The sequence below is a fragment of the Triticum urartu genome, chromosome 5 (genome assembly GCF_003073215.2).
Source record: "Triticum urartu cultivar G1812 chromosome 5, Tu2.1, whole genome shotgun sequence".
In the NCBI taxonomy this organism is placed as follows: Eukaryota; Viridiplantae; Streptophyta; class Magnoliopsida; order Poales; family Poaceae; genus Triticum; species Triticum urartu.
Window position 1 is genome coordinate 94,860,443 of NC_053026.1, and position 19,493 is coordinate 94,879,935.

General features: G+C 42.7%; 2 protein-coding genes, 1 long non-coding RNA gene and 1 other non-coding gene across 4 annotated transcripts; 2 read left to right on the forward strand and 2 right to left on the reverse strand.

Annotated features, from left to right (window-relative positions):
• Window positions 1-2,646: 2,646 nt before the first annotated feature.
• LOC125508048 lies at window positions 2,647-8,319 on the forward strand. Its single transcript, XR_007283188.1, has 3 exons — window positions 2,647-5,487; window positions 7,043-7,894; window positions 7,997-8,319. It is a non-coding gene; the product is annotated as an uncharacterized LOC125508048 (long non-coding RNA).
• Window positions 8,320-10,803: 2,484 nt separating this feature from the next.
• Window positions 10,804-11,733, forward strand: LOC125555723 (osmotin-like protein). The gene has a single exon (XM_048718583.1). It carries the CDS (start codon window positions 10,874-10,876, stop codon window positions 11,579-11,581), a length of 708 nt encoding a protein of 235 aa, XP_048574540.1. The 5' UTR covers window positions 10,804-10,873; the 3' UTR covers window positions 11,582-11,733.
• Window positions 11,734-12,216: 483 nt separating this feature from the next.
• On the reverse strand, window positions 12,217-12,289 carry TRNAA-CGC. Its single transcript has one exon. It is a non-coding gene; the product is annotated as a tRNA-Ala (tRNA).
• Window positions 12,290-13,267: 978 nt separating this feature from the next.
• LOC125508049 (ubiquitin-related modifier 1 homolog) lies at window positions 13,268-16,677 on the reverse strand. The gene is made up of 5 exons (XM_048672610.1): window positions 16,324-16,677; window positions 15,348-15,637; window positions 15,178-15,256; window positions 14,994-15,076; window positions 13,268-13,654 (listed from the first exon to the last, which is right to left on the reverse strand). Exons 2-5 carry the CDS (start codon window positions 15,368-15,370, stop codon window positions 13,537-13,539), a joined length of 303 nt encoding a protein of 100 aa, XP_048528567.1. The 5' UTR covers window positions 15,371-15,637; window positions 16,324-16,677; the 3' UTR covers window positions 13,268-13,536.
• Between the last annotated feature and the right edge of the window lie 2,816 nt (window positions 16,678-19,493).

The following is a 19,493-nucleotide window of genomic DNA, read 5'->3' on the forward strand; positions in this document are numbered from 1 at the left end:
CAAAGTCAACTTTTAAAAAACCTCAGGTTATTTTCCATCTTCCTCTTATTTTGTAGGACCTTGCAGACTTCTTTGGCATTAACTATGTTCCGTCTCAACCTCATCGTCACCTCCTCCTCATACATAGTCCAGATGTATTGCTTCAATGGGATTGGCCACTCAGGGTCAATCCACTCCACATAGTTGCACTTGGGTCCATCCTATGAATGTGTGAAAAAAGAAAATAACATTCAAACCAATATAGAACCAATTTACTAAAAACAATATAAAACCACTTAACCTATTTAATTCTTCTAATGTTCTACTTGTACAAATATAATATAGAGCTAAAATACTATTGTTGTAATATCAGACATATAAAAATATAGAGCAACATTACTGATAAAAATATACAGCAACAATAATGATAAATAAAAGCAAAAAGAAGACTGCATTGGCTACTACTGATAAACAATATAGAGCTAAAATACTTATAGAGAAGAGTTATGGACATAGGCAAATACTTTCATATCAAGACTAATGGCCAGAGCATAAAAAACTAACAACTCATACACTCCATCGGCTACTTATGCATTTGGTACTATTGTTATATCAAGAATTATGGCTGGAGCATTGTACTTTTAACATCCTAATTGCAGAGCATCAGAAAATCACTAAAACAACTAATTGCACTGCTCACTTACCTTCTTCGCACAGCCTAGAAACCTCCTGCCGCTATCAGTGGATTCAAATGCCACCAACTCTTCACACGGGGCTCGATGCTCACAATGAGCAACATGATTCGGAGCTAGGGTGCTCCATTTCGTGCACTCCATGGTCGTAGGTGGCTAAACATAAGCAAAACGACTTCAATTTTGATCGGGAACAGAAATTCCCCTTTATCCCTAGAACCCTAACCCTAGATTTGGTTCAAAGGAGCATATGCTAACCTGACTTGTCATAGATTCATTGTTAGATGACATTGGCAGATTATCCCAAGACATCGTGTCTCCCTTCCGTCGGTAGTGCAAAGCCCGTCGTGGCATCGGATGGCGGCAGCTGCGGTGCGAGAGGGAGGGGAACGGGCAGAGGGGAGAGCGGTTGGATGAAATGCCCTCCGGCCTGCGACGAAGACTTAACGAGCAGTGGTAACGGCTGCCTGGCCTCGGCCGTTTTCCCTGGCCACGTGGTTTCGACAAGTGGGCCCAAAATGTCAGATTTTCACTTAGTCGTGGCTCAGAGCCTGTTTAGTGCATTTTGTTATTTACTTGCCATGGAAGTTGCGGTCTTTCATGATTTTTGGCAAAAAAATAGTAGTTTTGCTGTACACTAGCCACAAATGTAGTGGTTTTTAGCAATTTACTCCATGGGCAACGCAGGACATGGGTGGGGTTTGACGTTGCCACATAGGAGCGGTGCCTCCATGTCGCCCCCGTCTTGGGCGACTCGGATGGTGCTCCAAACCCTAGCTGTCAGGCCACCCACTTCACCCTCTTCTCCCTTAGTCGCCGCCGAAGGACACCACGGGACTAATTCCGGTGGCCGATGGCGGTGGCGGGGTGCTACTTCTTTAGCTAGCGTTGATTTTTTCCTTGAAGAGGAAAGGGTGATGCAGCAAAATAAAGATAAGTATTTCCCCCAGTTAAGAACCAAGGTATCAATCTAGTAGGAGGAACACACAAGTCTCCAATAATTACACCTGCGCAAACAAACAAATACTTGCACCCAACGCGATAAAGGGGTTGTCAATCCCTTCACGGTACTTGCAAGGATAAGATCTGATAGTGATAGATATAAAAGGTAAGTAAAAATGCAAAATAAAATAAAAGTAAATAAATTGCAGCAAGGTATTTTTGTGTTCTTGATTTTGTAGATCTGAAAATAATATGATAAAAGATAGATCTGAGGGCCATAATTTTCAATAGAGGCTTCTCTCTTTAAAGAAAGCATATGTTGGGTAAACAAATTATTGTTGAGCAATTTATAGAAAAGCGCATAGTTATGATGATATCCAAGACAATGATCATGTATATAGGCATCATGTCCGAGACAAGTAGACCGACTTCTGCCAGCATCTACTACTATTACTCCACACATCAACCACTATCCAGCAGGCATATAGTGTATTAAGTTAACAAGAACGGAGTGATACCCATCTCGATCATCTTTTGATTCACATTTTGCCATGTATAGTTTTAACATTTCAGTATGTAAAACACAACATTTCAATGTTTCAGCATGTATATTTAGTATTTCAGCACATATATACCACATTTCAGCACATATATTTCAGCATTTAAACATATATATTTTAGCATTTCAGCACATATAAACAACATTTCAGCATTTCAACACATATGTTTCATCATTTGAGCACATAAACATGTCGCATTTCATCATTTGAACATAAATTTCAGCATTTCAGCGCGCGCACTCACACAGTCATTTTAGCCACTTAAAGTTCGAGACACAAATAAGTTCAACAAACATATAAGTTCAAGACCACAAATAGATTCAACACTCAAATGACTAATTGGTTCAACATCTAAAAGCCACTCAAACATATAAGTTTGAGACCAAAAATAGGTTCAACATCTAAAAGCCACTTCAACATCTCCAAAATAACACCAAATGGTCCAAAGCAACTTGATTAGCTTTCATCTTCTCTCCACTTCATGAGCCTTGACATCTCAAAGCGCCGAATCCTAGTAAATCGGCGCTAGGGTTTTCATTTTTTTAGTGAATGACATAAGGGGCCTACTTGTTAGAATGAATAAGGATATGGGTATGCGGGTACGTGGGTATGGTATTTCCTTCCCTTACCTGTACCCGACTTCACGATGGGTATATTTATTTCTCATTTATAAACCGATGGGTAATTATTTTTCCAAAGTCCTTATCCTAATAGGGTTTTTACCCGTCGGGTTCGCGGGCAATGGGTACCCATTGCCATGTTGAAGCCATCGGGGCATACATCTTCATTGCTTCTAGTGGGCCTCCCTAATAGAGGCGAATGTCTTCTTTGAACCAGAGTCAACTATAGCGGGACACTCGACCATTGAGAGGATGTGCATGCTTCAAGAAGAAGAATGATGGCAGCTGTCCAGAAAAATTAGAAGTGCAACCATTCCTCTTCGGAGATGGACGACGATGAAGATGATGATGGTGATGGAGAGGAAAGGGTGCCTAGAAGTCCCACTCCGACGTCTAGCAGGTCAGCCCGACAAGAGTGAGAGAGGAAATGAGGAGTTAAAGACAGATGGAGAGGTGGAGGCGATGAAAGAAAAACATTGATGTGTTGCTGAGGATAAGGAATGAGTATATAGAGAGAGGGAGCAATAAAAGATGGAGATGGAGGAGAAGAACTAAAGAAGATCCAAGATAAGAGAGTGAGATGAGATGCTATGCAAGAGAGCAGGCAAACGTCAGGAAGAGATGGAGGCACGGCTCGAAATTCAAGTGCGTTGGGCGACAATTAAACGACTCAGGGGAATCGTTTCATCATGTTGGATGCGAACTCTACGGATCCATAGGCGTGAGAATTTTGGAAGAAAATGTGAATGCCGATCATACGGTGTAGGGACCTTAGACGAGGGGACAATGCACATGTCGGAGAAGTTGATGGTGCACATGCTGACAACATGTGATCTGTACATATTGCCGGTTAATGCTTTCATTTATGCAACTTTCTAAAACTTATGTGCATGTTTTCTTGATGTGTTAAATGTTTAAATTTGAAGGCAATCGAAGTGTTTGAACGAGAAAAATAATAATTGATGGCGACTCTGAGTTTACGCGTCGTCCGGCTAGTCTCCAAATGCATATGGATCACATATGCATTGTTGTGACTACAAATAATATGGCAACTCTGCGAGAATTTCTCTTTTTTTTTTGACCGGATGCAAGAGTTGCTCTTAGAATTGGTACCATGCATTATATAGTTCGTGGCGATCTGTTTGGGCCTCCAAACTATTATCTTTTGTGGAATTGGTTGCCATTTATTGATATACTATTATAGACGGGTTGCTTCCTTCTTCGCAATTGCTTTCGGTGTTTTTCTTGCTGTCACAGATATAGATAATGACTTGGCTTCTTATTACTGTATTTGAACTAAACAAATTAATTATGTGTACAATATCCGTGTCCTTCAGCCATTTTTAAAGGGGAATTTTGCTTCCAACTTTAAGATGAACTCAACTATGAAGCATCATGCATTCTGTTAGGATGCACTAATAATCGTCGTAAGCCATGGAACTGTCTTATACCAACTCAATATCGATTAATTGTATGTTCCTAAAATTTCTACCCTTGAGCAAAGAACCAAGAGCGAAAGCAACGAATATGATCAACATGATATTATGAAATAATATGGTGGTTCTGACTAATCCATTGTTCACTTGACATACTCAGATATGCAACATGCACTCCATTTTATTTTTGGTTAGTGAGAACGCTAGTACGCCACTTCCGAAAGAAGCTAATGTAACCGCCTGGAAGAAGAAGATAATGAATCTGCTCGACAAGGAAGCACGCAATCTCCAAAACAGAAGCCACTCACCGTGATTCAGGCTCTCCTTTCCTTGTAATCTCCAGAATAGATGGGTTGCTTCCCTTGTTGTAATTGCTTTTAGTGTTTTTGGTCACTATATTCGTACATTGCAACGGGACATAAATATACTGGCATTGCAACAGGATAAAAATATTCTATTATGTTAGCTTTTGATTTATCAGTCCATATTAATGTGATTGTGTAAATATTTCTTTTGCCAAATCCTGTTCGTGATTTACCTTATAGTTTGATGAGAAATTCAATAAGTAAATTAAAGTAAAATTGAATAAAAGTGAACTTGGTTCAGAAAGTAAGTAAATTAAAGTGATTGATTATCGTAGATGGAAATTCAGTAAGTAAATTAAAATGAACTTGGACGAATGGATGGTAAGAAAAAAAAAGTGAAAGATGAAACTTTACATTCTTTTTAAGCAGTAGAGATAGATATAGACCAATGAATTGTTCTCTTAGCTTTGAGCTGTATTTGAACAAGACAAATTAATTATGTGTACAAGTTCAGTGTCGTTCAGCCATGTTCAAAGGGAATTTTATATCCAACTTTAAGATGAATTCATCTATGAAGCATCATGCTGTTACAATTATAATGTGATCAAATGGTCAAAATGTTAATTACCACAAGTTAAATGGGCCCATTAATCAATTTCGGGATTAATACCAATTAAATTGTAATTAACAAATCGGGCCCGTGATTGGGGGGCTGAATTAACGCTAATATGGTTAAGGTCCCACGGTCAAAGTCAACCCATTATATAAGGAGCAGACTTGCACATACGCATCAGTCCATCGCATTAGCCATCGTCTATTCCGAAAATCATTCCTTTTTCCAATCAGGAGAGCACGGTTCATTGATGTGAAGACTTTCCATTACTCCGGCGAGGTGCCGGAGACGTTGTTGTTCTTCGTCCTCTCTAGACCCGAGATGGCATCACCAAACAGAGGTATAATCAATCTACTGCTCCTAATTTCCGCATCAGATCAAATTGTGTAAATGCATATTAGGTACGATCCGATTAGCAGTTGAATAATCTCAGTAATTATTTCTAACATTTGGTATCAGAGGCCGGTTGGATCTAATTACATGAACCGATTTGATATTCCGCAGTAGACTAATCCTACTGAGCAAACGAATTGATCTTGTCAACTTGCCTGAAAATCGTGCATTTAGGCATCGCCAGCGCACCTCAGGGTGGTGGGTGGTGCTCCTGCCGCTGTGTGCCTCAGGGTGGTGCTGCTGTCGTTGAGCACATCAGGTCGTGCTCGCGCCGTCACGCATCAGGAGCCGCTGCGCACCTCAGGCCCCGCCGCCGCCGCGCGCCTAAGATCGGTGCTCCCGCAGCAGCGCACCTCGGGGTGGAGCTCCCGCCGCCGCCGCGCGCGCGATGCCTTAGCGCCGAACCCCGGCGCATCAGTGCCGTTCCCGCATGGATAACTCACTCCCTTAAGTGCCGCTTATCAGATCCTGTTTTCTCCTGCGAGTAGCGGCGGCGCTGTAGGAAAGCTAACTCGGTTAGGGATTCAGTATTATGCGTATGTCATGGGCTTTGCATATAACTGGGCCGCACGGGGCATAATTTCTGTTAACGACTTGGCGATGGCAGTAGGCAGCGAAATGACAAAGTTGACTAGTATAGCCCAGTAACCCTGTACTAGTATGCGCAACTCATTTAGTGCAGAGCCTTTTTGAATTCTGTTTATTACTTATGAAACAGTAGGTGGGTGTTTAGTTATTTGTATGATTCAGTATATTTTATGAATACTTTTTCCCCTCCTGGATGCTGCTTCATACAATTACTTCCTTAGCATGTGCGCTGCTGTACTTTTGATAGGTTGCACATGAATTAGTTCTGTTTGCTGTTGGTCATTAGTTAATTGCTACTGCTTTAGTTAGGCAGCAGTGCATGATTCATGGGCTACACTGACGTCTCCTCCGCTGCACAAGTTACGCTGCCATTTAACCAGCCAATGTTTATTCTTTTGTTATAATTAAATATGCTGATTAAATGCACGGTTGATTGTTTTTAGTGTGTGCATTCAGAAATTATTTATGAGCATCAGTGTTGAATTAGAATGAAACCAACGAGAAATTTTGGTTTAACACCGCTGTATATTCTCACGATAATTGTGATGATTAATTTAGTACTGCATGGTTACATACTGACCAACGTTGTATGTGGTCATGATTATTTTCCGACCTTTTATCTAAGGCTACTACATATCTTGGGATAATCACAATAATTAATTTGTATAACACATGATTATATTCTAACAAAAGTTGATTATGATCATGATTTCTAGAATTAATTTCCCAATAAAGATATTTCATTTTGTTCCTTTTCGTTACTGCCCAACGGTGTTGCGAATAAGGATTCTATTAAATTTGACATGTTATTAATCAGACCAACGTAGGATTAATATCATGCATTAAGTTTCCTTATATATGGATATTTTCATAATTCGTATTTTTGATATCCATGTTATTTATGTTTTATTCAGCTTTGAACCCATCAGTTATTTCTGGGCTCCTGAACTCAATTGAGCACCTCAATGGGACTAACTTTCCTACCTGGAAGGAGCAGATTTTGATTAACCTTGGTGTCATGGACCTTGATTATGCACTTAGGGAAAAAGCTCCAGTTCCTTTGTCCTTTGATGATGAAAACCTTGCTGAGAGAACTAAGATTTATGAGGCTAATAAGGAGAAGTGGGAGCGCTCCAATCGCTTGTCTATCATGATCATGAAAAGCACAATTACTCTTGGGATCAGGGGAGCAATCCCTGATTCTGAATGTGCTAAGACTTATCTAGCGTCGGTGGAGGAGCAATTTAAAGGCTCAACAAAAGTCTACGCTAGTACGTTGATCATGAAAATGCTCACCACTAAGTATGATGGTAAAAAGCGGCGTGAGAGAACATATCATGACTATGAATGATATGGCCGCAAAATTAAAGGGCATGGACATGGAGATTTCTGAGGGCTTTCTGGTTCACTTCATTATGACTTCTCTCCCTATGGAGTATGGTCCCTTCAAGATTAATTATAATACTCAGAAGGAGAAGTGGACCATGAGTGAGCTCACATCTATGTGCGTTCAAGAAGAAGAGCGGCTTAAGGTTGAAAGGATAGATTATGCTCATCTTACTTCCATAAACTTAGGGAAAAGAAAGTCTCAGGGTGACGGGAAAACTAAGAAGAAGATGAACTTCTCTAATATTGATGCAAGCAAGCTAGGGAACTCTGGCACCAAGGACATCGCTACAGAGCCTAAGGGTCCTAAGTGTCGTTTCTGCAAGGAAGATGGGCATGTCATGAAAGAATGTGATGGCTTTAAGGCATGGTTGCTAAGGGTAATGAATAAATTTCCTAAGTTTCAGAATAATTTATTTATTTTCCCCTAAATAAAGATGAGTTGACTCAAGTGCCACTTGCACATTTCGAACTCATTTCAGGGATTCCATTTCGTGAGGACACTGAAAAAGATGGATCAAAGCCTTAGATTTCCAAGTGGCAAGGAGACTGATGAACAAGGATTAGTATTTCTCCTTAAGTATTGGTGATTGTTCATCCTCCGTCTTAATAATACTCTTATGTTCCTAGCATGAGGGACCTTATTTTGTTTCTCTATGATATGATGGATTTGTTATTTTGCGAACAAATATTGTGTTATTAAGAGTTGTCATGATGGTTCTGGTTGTGTTATCTCTTGTGAATCCTTGATGCATATTATGAGTGCTCATCGAAATGATGACACTATTATTTAAGCCATATTTCGAAGGGGAGAATTAAATACTCTCATTAAGAGACACCTTCATCTACTTGCCTTACCTGATTTAGGCCACACTATTGGTTATATTAAAGTAAATAAGTAAAGAAAACTAATAAATGAGTTATTTACGGTACTTAGGATTTGGAATTAATACGCCAAAATGAGTTCCATTCCCTATTGGTTATATTACTCTTTTATTACCTTCGTCGCTAATTATTTGCATCAGCCCATGTTCTAGAAGAACAACGTTTTCAATATTTGTTACCCGATGTTGTTCACCACTGTCAAACACTCTTAATTTTTATAGAATGTTTGCACCAGTGGGAGCTATATACAAAAGGGCAATGGAAAACTAAAGTTGTTGGTTTCATAGAGGAAATAAGAAGGGAATTACATTTTATGCTAAGATGAGTGGGATCTAGTACATCACGTTATGTACTTTATGGTACGATACATATAAAATTAGTTTTCCACTACTAAGCCTACTATCTAAGTTGACGACAATGCAATTTTGAATTTTAGCTATGTTGTGATACAACCAGGCAAGCCTTGTGGCTTAACAATTTTATCTGGACTTATACTGGTACACTACATAACTAATATTTTTGTGCGATAAGTAATCCACACATTAGTTCACTAGTAGCAACAATTAAGTGAGTATCATGTTGTGAAATATATTGTCGAAGACCAAATATTAAAATTCAGCATATATGTACTAAGTGCATGATAGCTGATCCCCTAACTAAAGGCTTACCACTAATTTTGCTAGCATAAGTATAACTCAAGGCCTCTAATTGTCACGATAATTATATAAATGAGATCTCAAATTTTGATCTGGACAATAAAAAAGTTCGTCTCGCTAAACAAGTGCACATGATGATTAATAAAGAAACAAACTACTAGGACCATAAGTAGGGAGTATGCCTGCATGCATATACAAACTCCCAACCATGAATAATTATCCGTGTCAAGATGGAGTATTGTGCTATAGATAATGGGGTTCTAGTAATAACTATTCGATTACTATGAATACATTACCTTGGTATGGTATTTTGTCGAGACATGGACTAATGATGATTAACCATTCGATCAAGTGGGAGAATGTTACAATTATAATGTGATCAAATGGTCAAAATGTTAATTACCACAAGTTAATATGGGCCCATTAATCAATTTCGGGATTAATACCAATTAAATGGCAATTAACAAATCGAGCCCGTGATTTTGGGGGGGGGGGGGCTGAATTAACGCTAATATGGTTAAGATCCCACGGTCAAAGCCAACGCATTATATAAGGAGCAGACTTGCACATACGCATCAGTCCATCGCATTAGCCATCGTCTACTCCGAAAATCACTCCTTTTCCAATCAAGAGAGCACGGCTCATTGACGTGAAGACTTTCCATTACTCCGGCGAGGTGCCGGAGACGTTGTTGAGTTCTTCGTCCTCTCTAGACCCGAGATGGCATCACCAAACGGAGGTATAATCAATCTACTGCTCCTAATTTCCGCATCAGATCAAATTGTGTTCATGCATATTAGGTACGATCTGATTAGCAGTTGAATAATCTCAGTAATTATTTCTAACACATGCATGCTGTTAGGATGCATTAATATTCATCATAAGGCATGGAACTGTCTTATCTACCAACTTAATATCGATTCATTGCATGTTCCTGAAATTTCTACCTTGAACAAAGAACCAAGGGGAAAAGTACAGAATATGGTAGTAGTTCTGAATAATCCACTGTCCACTTGACAATGCCCAGAGATGCACCGGGCTCGTACGCCATTGCATTTTTGGTTAGTGATGAACGCCAGTACGCCACTTCCGAAAGAAGCTAATGTAACCGCCAGGAAGAAGATAATGTATCTTCTCGGCAAGGAAGCACGCATTCTCCAGAATGGAAGCCACTCACCGTGATTCAGGCTCTTCTTTCCTTGCAGCGTAACAGCTGCGTGATTCTATTACACATACGACAGCTCGCACCGGGTCATGCTACTGCAAATAGGAACACTGCATCGCATGTACGCAACTGAAGCCTCTCAGCAGTTATGAACTCATGGACAGAATGAAGCAATTCCACTCAGTGAGTCCGATGCCAACCAAATCAACCGCACAAGTCCTCTCAGATAGATTAGTGGAATGAACAGTACTAGCATTGTGAGTTTTGTTTCAGAAATTCACTGCAAAAACAACTGGCTGATAAAGTGACAGGCTTGGTGAATTGAACCGATGCTTTCTTTTCCCGTGAGTTTGGCATTCAACCGTGTGCTTGTTCGTTCGATCAGGTGCTTAATGGTAGCAAACCGGGAGCAATATGAAAAGACACGGTGCGGTGCCTCTGTTTTGAAATTAGCGGTGGGTGGACTCACTTTGCTTTCTCGTTTAGGAACAGAACAGTAGGCATCAAAGCTAAGTAACGCCGACCAACTTCAGCACTCACGACGAGACGAGTCAGACGACGTCGCCTATATAAACAAGCTAGCCTGCACGTCCGTTGAACGTCAAAGTAGCGCCCTGCAGTGCAAAAGCCAAGAAACAAGTAGCGCAGAGACTATGGCTGGCATGGGCGAGCGCCTCGTGATCGGCGCCCTGCTGGCCGCCGCCTTCCTGGCGGCACCGGCGGCGGGCACCACGCTGACCCTGCACAACCTGTGCCCGTACCCCGTGTGGCCGCTGGTGACCCCGAACACGGGCTTCCCCTCCATCTGCGGCAACGACATCCGCCTCGAGGGCAACGGCCACGGGCTCGTCTCCTTCCCCTCCCCGGCGACCTTCTGGTCCGGGCAGTTGGTGGCGCGCACCGGCTGCGCGCCCCCGCCGCGGTGCGAGACGGGGAGCAAGCGGCCCGCGGGCGTGGTGCAGCTGACCGTGCACTCGGCCGAGGGCGCGCCGCGGCCGGACCTGGCGGTGTACAGCGTGAGCCTGGTGGGCGGGTTCAACGTCCCGGTGGTGGTGAGCCCGCAGGTCATCGGCGGCGACGGGCCGTGCCCGGCCCTGGGGTGCGCGGCGGACCTCAACGCCGGGTGCCCGCCGGCGCAGCGCGTGGTGGGCGCGGGCGGCCGCGTCGTCGCGTGCAATGGGCCGCCCGGGTACTTCAAGCAGCGGTGCCCGCTGACGCGAACGACGCCGGTCGACAGGGAGCCCGTGGAGCAGCACTGCTACGCGCCCGGCGAGCTCAAGGTCGTCTTCTGCCAGCCAGCAATGGTCGACGTCGACGCCGACGCGGCCGCACATCCGGATGTTGTCGTCGCCGAGAACTAGGTAGCCGGCCATTAACGAGTGATGTTGAGACACGTATAAGGTGTAGTGAAAATAAGGATGGCACGTATCATGTGTGCCGCCCGGACGTGTGCCCCTGAGATGCATATGATATCGTCGTAATGGAATCGTCAATGATCCGTTATTATCGTACACACCCGTTCTTCGCGTGCATGTTTGTGGACAAGTAGCGCTGCGCTCCACCGTTGTACACTTGTGAGCGTTCGAGCTACTATGTGGAGTGAAATACGTTTTTCTTTTTTCTTTGAGAATAACGAGTCGAGTACAACAAGACAGACGCCCCGCAGAAGAAAGGAAGAAAGAAAAACGAGAGAGAGGCGTGAAAAAAAAATCGAGTTAAAGAGAAGCATGGTCCGTTCGCTCGTTCTCCACGGGGGCTGCACGGTAATGAAATGCTGGGCTGGCATGGCAACGAAAATCTGGGCCTACTACAACCTCGCGATGGGTGGCTTAATCAGCAGGCCCACTGCTAAGATCGACAAAACAAATGTGATTTTTTTTTTGAAGTTCACAAATGTGATTTCTTTGTCTCAAAAAAATACTCCTATGTGATATCTTCTTCTCTTCCCCAAAAAACAAAACTGTGACTATAGAAATTTTTCAAAAAAATGTGTAACTGGAGACGCGGGGAATCGAACCCCGTGCCTCTCGCATGCGAAGCGAGCGCTCTACCATATGAGCTACGTCCCCGTTCTGCATTTAAATTATATTTTATATTTTAATAAGAATAGGAATGTGCCCTGAAAGGCCGCTGCAGAGGAAAAGAGCAACGCGTTCCATTCGTGTGTGGGTATAGACGATCTTTCATTATTCTTCGTGATATTGACCAAATTGATCCTCATTTGCATTTCATGAGAATCATCTTAGTAAAGCAGTAGCTTCAGGTGCTCGATGCGCTTTACTTATCCTGGACTCCTGCTCCAGAAAATGATTGCCTGAATCATGCTCCTTATTGCGGTTCTAACCACCTGTGCTTTGCATGTTTGACCACTTCATACTAGTATTTCGAGACGAAAAAATGCAGAGTGCCGTACTCCTTTCGACCAGAAATACAACACCTACACAACTTTCAAAATCAACAATTTTCCCAATTATATGTGGATTATCTGATGCGGAATCGATACAATTGACAAGCGCTTAAACAGATCATATTTATTTGTATCACACAACCGACATAGGTTTACACATACTGTTGGACAGAGGGAACTAGCGAGTCTTTTTCTCTATGAAAGGATACATCCAGAAATCTTATCCTGATCTTCGAAATTTGGCATGATATTCGTAACTGACACAAACATGGAAAACATACTTCTGCAGAAAAATAGAATCGTCCAATTTAACTGAGAAACAGGATGACCAGTACAGACCATGGCTCTGAATCTCATCTCTGAATTAATAGGCATCACTCATCTGAATTTCAAGCGATATTTACATACATCACCAAACTTTGCTCAAGAATCTTCAAGAGTTGTGGAATGCAATGCAATGGCAAAATAAGTAAGAGGAAAGATAAGATTCGTAATTTAGTAACGAACTGCAAACATTGATTTCGACTTGAATCCTAGATCTTATAATGATGGTATCAAACACACTACTGCACTGAACTTGCTATTGCGATGGACAATATAATGGTACTGCCCATTTTACAGTACCCCCAGTTTGCCCATATGAGATTTTCTAATCAGTTTCATCGTCCAAATAGTTTTCCCACTGATGGTATTTTACACATCTTCAGGTACCTTAACTGTTCCAAAACCATCACAAAGGGGGAGGAGCATCCTGGTTATAGTAGTAATGAGTAGGTCCATAATAACCAGTTGATCCTTCACTTAGATAGTGAAACAAGGAGAAGGTTACAGTGACATTGAAAATTACAGTGCATTTAGTTTCTTTTCCACAGATCGCAATACCATCGGTAGCCTACAGTAGAAGTAAAATTAACCACCGTGCAGTGTGGAGATGAAGACAACCACGTCCTTATCTTCCAACTCTGCATCAAGGCCTCCACACAACTCCCAGTCGCAGTCATTTATAAGGACAAGAACCCCAGGCCTCCTGCAAGCATAAAGGTTTCAAACCGTGAATCTAATTAAACGGGCTATTACACCGACAAAGCACGCACTGTTCAATAAGAAAAATAACTAAGCAACCTATTCCCAATTTTCCTTAGTGATGATGTACTCCCTCCATTTCTAAATATAATCCCTTTTACAGATTTCAATATGAACTATATACGGGTGTATATAGACGTATTTTAGAGTGTAGATTCACTCATTTTGTTCCGTATGTAGTCCATATTGAAATCTCTAAAAAGCCTTATATTTAGGAACGGAGGGAGTAACATGTAACCCCTTTAGCGGTGGTCGAAGTAACCTATATAGCCCTTCCAAAACATTAGCAAGTAAAAATAACTACGCCATCGTTGAAAAAGGTTTCAGTTTTCGTGAATATTAGATTGATAAATAGCTTAGTCATGTTATCAAAAAGTACAGAAAGGACATGATATTTTTCAACTCCATAGAAATGGTTGAAGCTTCTGCCATGAAGTAGTTGAATCAGCGTGTGTTTGGTTTGTGCCCAAAACGACCACCATAGTGTTTTCGTAATGAGCAGGAATTTAACAATTGGTTTGATTTTTGACCTTTTTTTTGTGATAGCTATTGCCGGTTGAACTTAGGTCACTTCCTACGTATTACCAAACTTGAGCAACCAAAACACTGCAAACCTCCTAAAGAATCAAAACTTCCACCAAATTATGGCTTCGGTGTCAACGGTTTGGCTCCTACAAACTAGAATCACCACATGCAGTGCAAGTTGCGGTTCCAGATATCATGGCTGGTTTAGGCTGTGTTAGGCATTACAGTGGAATACGATAATCTCACTTTCTCAAACAATTTCTATCTATTTCAGATTTTTTGCTGACAAACATTTCTCTGCTTTCATGGCTATTCTAGTATTCTTCCACAGCAAAGTACTGTATTAATTAAGTTAAGCACAACACTCGTCATCAGCCATAAGCTGAGCCTTAAGAGTCTCCATCTCCACCAATGAAAGTACTCACTAGTTATCGGCATATATTCATTTCCATTTCTTTTTTGAAGTACTCACACTAGTTATTAGTTCTCACGGTTTTCTGTTGGATTTCATCTCCAGCCTACCCCAACTTGCTTGGGACAAAAGGCTTTGTGCTGCTTCTTGACTCACACTAGTTATTACATAGGCACCAGGCTGAAGTGATCAACTAGAGAAGCTGATAGCACAAATCCTGGACGGCAACAAGGTCTCCAGACACTTCTGCCAAAAGGAAAGGCTCCAGCACCTTTGTGCAACAGTACTAACTGAATCATCATGTCGTCTGCACAAGCAAATGAAAAAAGAAGAAGAGAAACCATACACAGAGTCATCCTTGATGAACATCTCTGGCCGCTCCTTGATCAAATTGGACTTCACCCAAGAGAGCAATCCCTTCATAGTGGCCTACAAAAGTACCAAAATTCGACACAACAATGTAAGGTTATAAGGTGCCAAACTGAAAGTACGATAAGCAGTCTCTCCTGAGGCATTTGATCAAGCAGCACCTTGTCTTCACCGTCCCTGGGCTGGACATCCACCTTGTGTACCTTGGTGGATTTCTCTAGGAGAAGCTCCAGACCGCCCCTGAAACATCACATCAACCTCGTAAAAACGACAAATGGCAGACTAATAAACACAAAGAGAAAAGCAATCGAATGAAAGAGAGAAGGATTACCCGAATTCAAGAGTGAGATGCATGGCTGAAGGATCAGAAGCGATGCAGATTGATTAGGTTTTAAAATTTCCTTGTTGGAATCAGGCCAAGAGAAGAGTGAAGATAAAAAGGCGGAAGGGGAGAGGGTTGCGGAAAAGGGCAGCCGGTAGTTAAGTTGTTTGAAGCGTCGGAGGCGTGCAAGATTGCAGGATGTGGTTGGCAGCGGAGAGCGGTGTTGTAGTGGAGGGCTTCGGCGGTGGAGGAGGAGGGGCGTATGACGATGTGTGGGCGGCGGCGGCGTGCTCGAGTGCCTGTTCGATTTGGGATTAGGGTAGCTTTATTTTTCAAGAGAAATTAGATTATTATCTAGTACAGCGGCGGGTCCAGGATTAAAGCAAAGCCCGGGCCCAATTTTTTTCAACATGTAATAACTTTGGCACTTATAACTACCCCAAAACATATCATGACATATAAAAAAAGACCATATGTGATAACATACAAAATAAATCTCAGTTGTTCAATAATTCTAGAATTTAACCTCAGTGCTTAACGATCCAACAAAAGAGATAAAACATGATAAAACTGAAACCCCAGGTGTAGACTCTTCCATTGCCGATGACAATGAAAAATATCTCTTCATCTTCTATTTTTGCAACATGAAATGAATTGACATCAAAATGCTCCAGTTACAAATCAACAATACATATAGCATATAGGCACAGTTGGTTCAAGTTTCTGCTACAACGTGAGATGACTGAATGGTTGGTTCAAGTTTCAATTTAACTTTCTTCATACATAGACAGGGGCTATATATAGATACATGCTCATTGAAAGATTGATTCTTGGAGTCTTGGTTGGTTCGAGTTTCTGCTACAATTCGAATCAGGGGAATAGTCGATTCAAGTTTCAATTAAACACAAAGAAACAGAGCAGGTATTGAAATCTTGAATTGTCTCATAGCTGACAAATCGTAGCATTATATATCTGAGAAAATTACCCTGTCCTTTGGACGGACGGACTGCTGGTTGCGCTGGGAGACGGGGAGTCGAGGAGAGGCCGGAGTAGAGGCTGTAGAGCTGCGGCGGCGTCCGCCTAGAGCAGCACCGGTTGTCCTGAGCAGCGGGGAGGGGGGGGGGGGGGACTGCCGGCTGTCGGGGAACTGGGGGGCCGGGGGGGGGGGGGAAGTCGAGCGACAGGGGGCGGAGCAGTCCCTGGCAGGAGCGTGGGGGCAGTCGCCGGCAGCCCGCGGCGCGGCGCACTGGCAGGTGTCGCGGTCGCCCTCCCTCCGTCCCTCGCTTGCGGGCCAACTGCTGCTAGGTGCCTAGGTCATTCGTCCGTCGTGAGCTCTCGTGGCTTTTTTTTTTCCTGAGAAGTCGTGGGCTCTCGTGGTTGAGTGGGCGCCTGGCTATGTCATGGGCTAATCCGTGGCCCATAAGGAAAAAGGCGCACCAGGGCCTGGGCCCTGGGGGCCTGGGGTGTAGCTCCGGACCGCATCTTTGTCTCGCTTATAGCGAGCGTAAGGAAGCGGTAGCGACTAACTTTTTTTTTAACATAGTACAATTGAAATTGCTCACATACACAAGCCCCTACGGACGCACGCACACTCTACCCCGACGAGCACCTCTGAGAGACTGAGCCGACATAGCATCTTGAGATTTTATGAAGTCACCACAAGCGCCTCGCGGTCGATAGAAACGTCTCCTCCCACTGAACGAACATCGCTGAAAAGCTGAAATAAATTCAGGAATAATACAAGCATCTATGTCAAGTCAAGGGCTTAAACCCTAATGTGCTGGGATACCGTTGTGCTCCTAATCATCCAATCACATGTTAGTTCGCCGGAGCAACTAACTAAGGGGTACCCCTTGCGAGAGCCTCTCGAGGGTCACTTTTAGTGGGTTGAGAGTGCGTCACTTGGCGCGGTCTCAGCCGTCATCACGTGTCGCGTCCTGTGCACTCCCTCGATTTTTTTGTTTTTTGTATGCATTTTCAGGGTTTACATGGGATTTTTTTTCCGGGTTATTTTGGCTTTTCGGTTTTTGTTTGGGTTTTCCTAGGTTTTGAACGAAACAAAATTCAAAAAGTTGCGCGAAAAATAAGGCACAATTTTTCTTCTCGTGACGGCATATATTTTCTTCCTCGAGTTGTGTCTCTCGGAAAGAGAAAAAAAAGTGTTTTTTCATTCTAAAAAGGCACAAATTTGCTTTTCATGGCGACGCAGTGTTCCTCCTGTGAAAGGCATAGTTGTGTCTTGGAAAGGGAAAAACGTATTTTTTTTCTTTCGTGAGAGGCACAGGTTTGCTTCCATGAGTGGCATAATTGTGCCTCACGAAAAAATGAAATAACATGTTTTCTTCTTCCATGATAGGCATAGATTTGCTTCCGCGAAAGGCGCTCAAAAAGGGAAAAAAGAGGGGGGGGGGGATTTATGCTTCCGGCTCGGGTTTTTATCTTAGATTTTTTTTGTGAAAAAGGTTTGTCAAAACCTATTAACATGTGATCTATTTTTAAAGTTTTCGATGTGGCAAATCCAATTGTGAAAACGGTTCGTGATTTGGACATAAGGTTTAAAAGATAAAATGTTTTGAATAAATGAATATAGAAAAAAAACTGTGATATTGCGACAAGTGGCGACAGTGCGCCACTTGTCATAACCTGAAAGGTGGGAGTGACCTTTGCCACGTGTATCCTTTTTTTTAAGGGAAAGCCTCATGGCACTTTATTCATCTGTTGGCAAGGTTACATCAGATAGTACATGCGATAACAAAAAGTTTGGTGCTTCATCCACCCACTCAAAACTACTACCTTGCTCATAGCTATATCTAGCTAAAAAATGTGCTAGATTGTTGGCTTCCCGCGGGCAATGCTGGAAAGAAATCGAAGGAATTCCATATGCTAAATCAAAGCAATCGATCAGAATAGGCGTGTAGGAGCTCCAGATGTCCGACTCACCCTTGAACGCCTCAACGAGCTCCAGGCAATCTGATTCCACAACAACTCTAGAGCAGCCTCGATCAAATAGCATCTTGAGACCTCGTTTGACAGCAAGAGCCTCCGCTGTTTGTGCATTCATCACATTCTGGAAGGGTTCAGCTACACCAATAATGCCTCACCCTTGCAGTTTCTAAGAACAGCCGCGATTGCTCCACTCCCATCCTCAAAAAAAGAAGCATCAGTGTTGAGTTTGTAGTTTCCCGGCGAAGGTTTCTCCCACCTTGCTGTGGGTAACACTACTTTGGCCGGTTTCTCATGATTGATAGTAATCGCCTGGATAGCAAAAGTAGTGTGTACCGCGCTCTTTATATGAGTCCCCTTCACCGCTTCCCGTCGTTCGTACCAGATATACCAAGTTGCCACGGCGATCGTCTCCTGCAGTCCTAGCTGACCGAGGACTGGGGACTTCTTTAACGGGTTCGTGAGCAGTTCTTCTAACACCACCGAGCCCGATCGATCCACACAAAGCGCCAAGTTAATATCCTCTAACAGACCAAGTTTTCCCCACACCTCTTTTGCACGTGTACAAGTGAAGATCAGGTGGCGAATGTCCTCCGGCCCCGACTTACAAACATGACACTGAGGGTTAACCTTTATGTGTCTGTTGCTTAGGATACACATGCCCGGGACAGTGCCATGGAGGGCGCGCCAGACAAATTTTTTAACCTTGCTTGGTACTTGCAGCTTCCATAAGATGTCCCACACAGGGTTCGTTCCTGCCGTACTAGCAGCTTCACCTCTCACTCTAGCGCCATACTGGTGCTCCCACTCAATGTAATATGCAGATCTGACTGAAAAAGTATGTGATTTGGTTCCATTCCAGGCCACAAAGTCTTCCAACAATGGAGAAAGAGGAATTCTGAGAATTCTTTCAACATCAACAAGAAGAAAAATATGGCTTAGAAGGTCCTCATCCCATCCTTCTGTGTATCCTTGATTAGTGATTTCGCAGGGAAGCCTTGAGTCAAGGAAGCCCCACATGCGCCGGCTCAGGCGCGAGGGAGGCCACGACCTCGTTTCTTTGTTGTTTTTACCTTTTTGTTTTTTCTCCTTTTTCTTTCATTTATACTTTCAAATATTCTAAATAAATGTACTACACTACAAAAATTATTTTACATAAAACATTTGAAAAAAAATGCTAACCAAGATTTTGAAAAAACTTAAATGTATAGA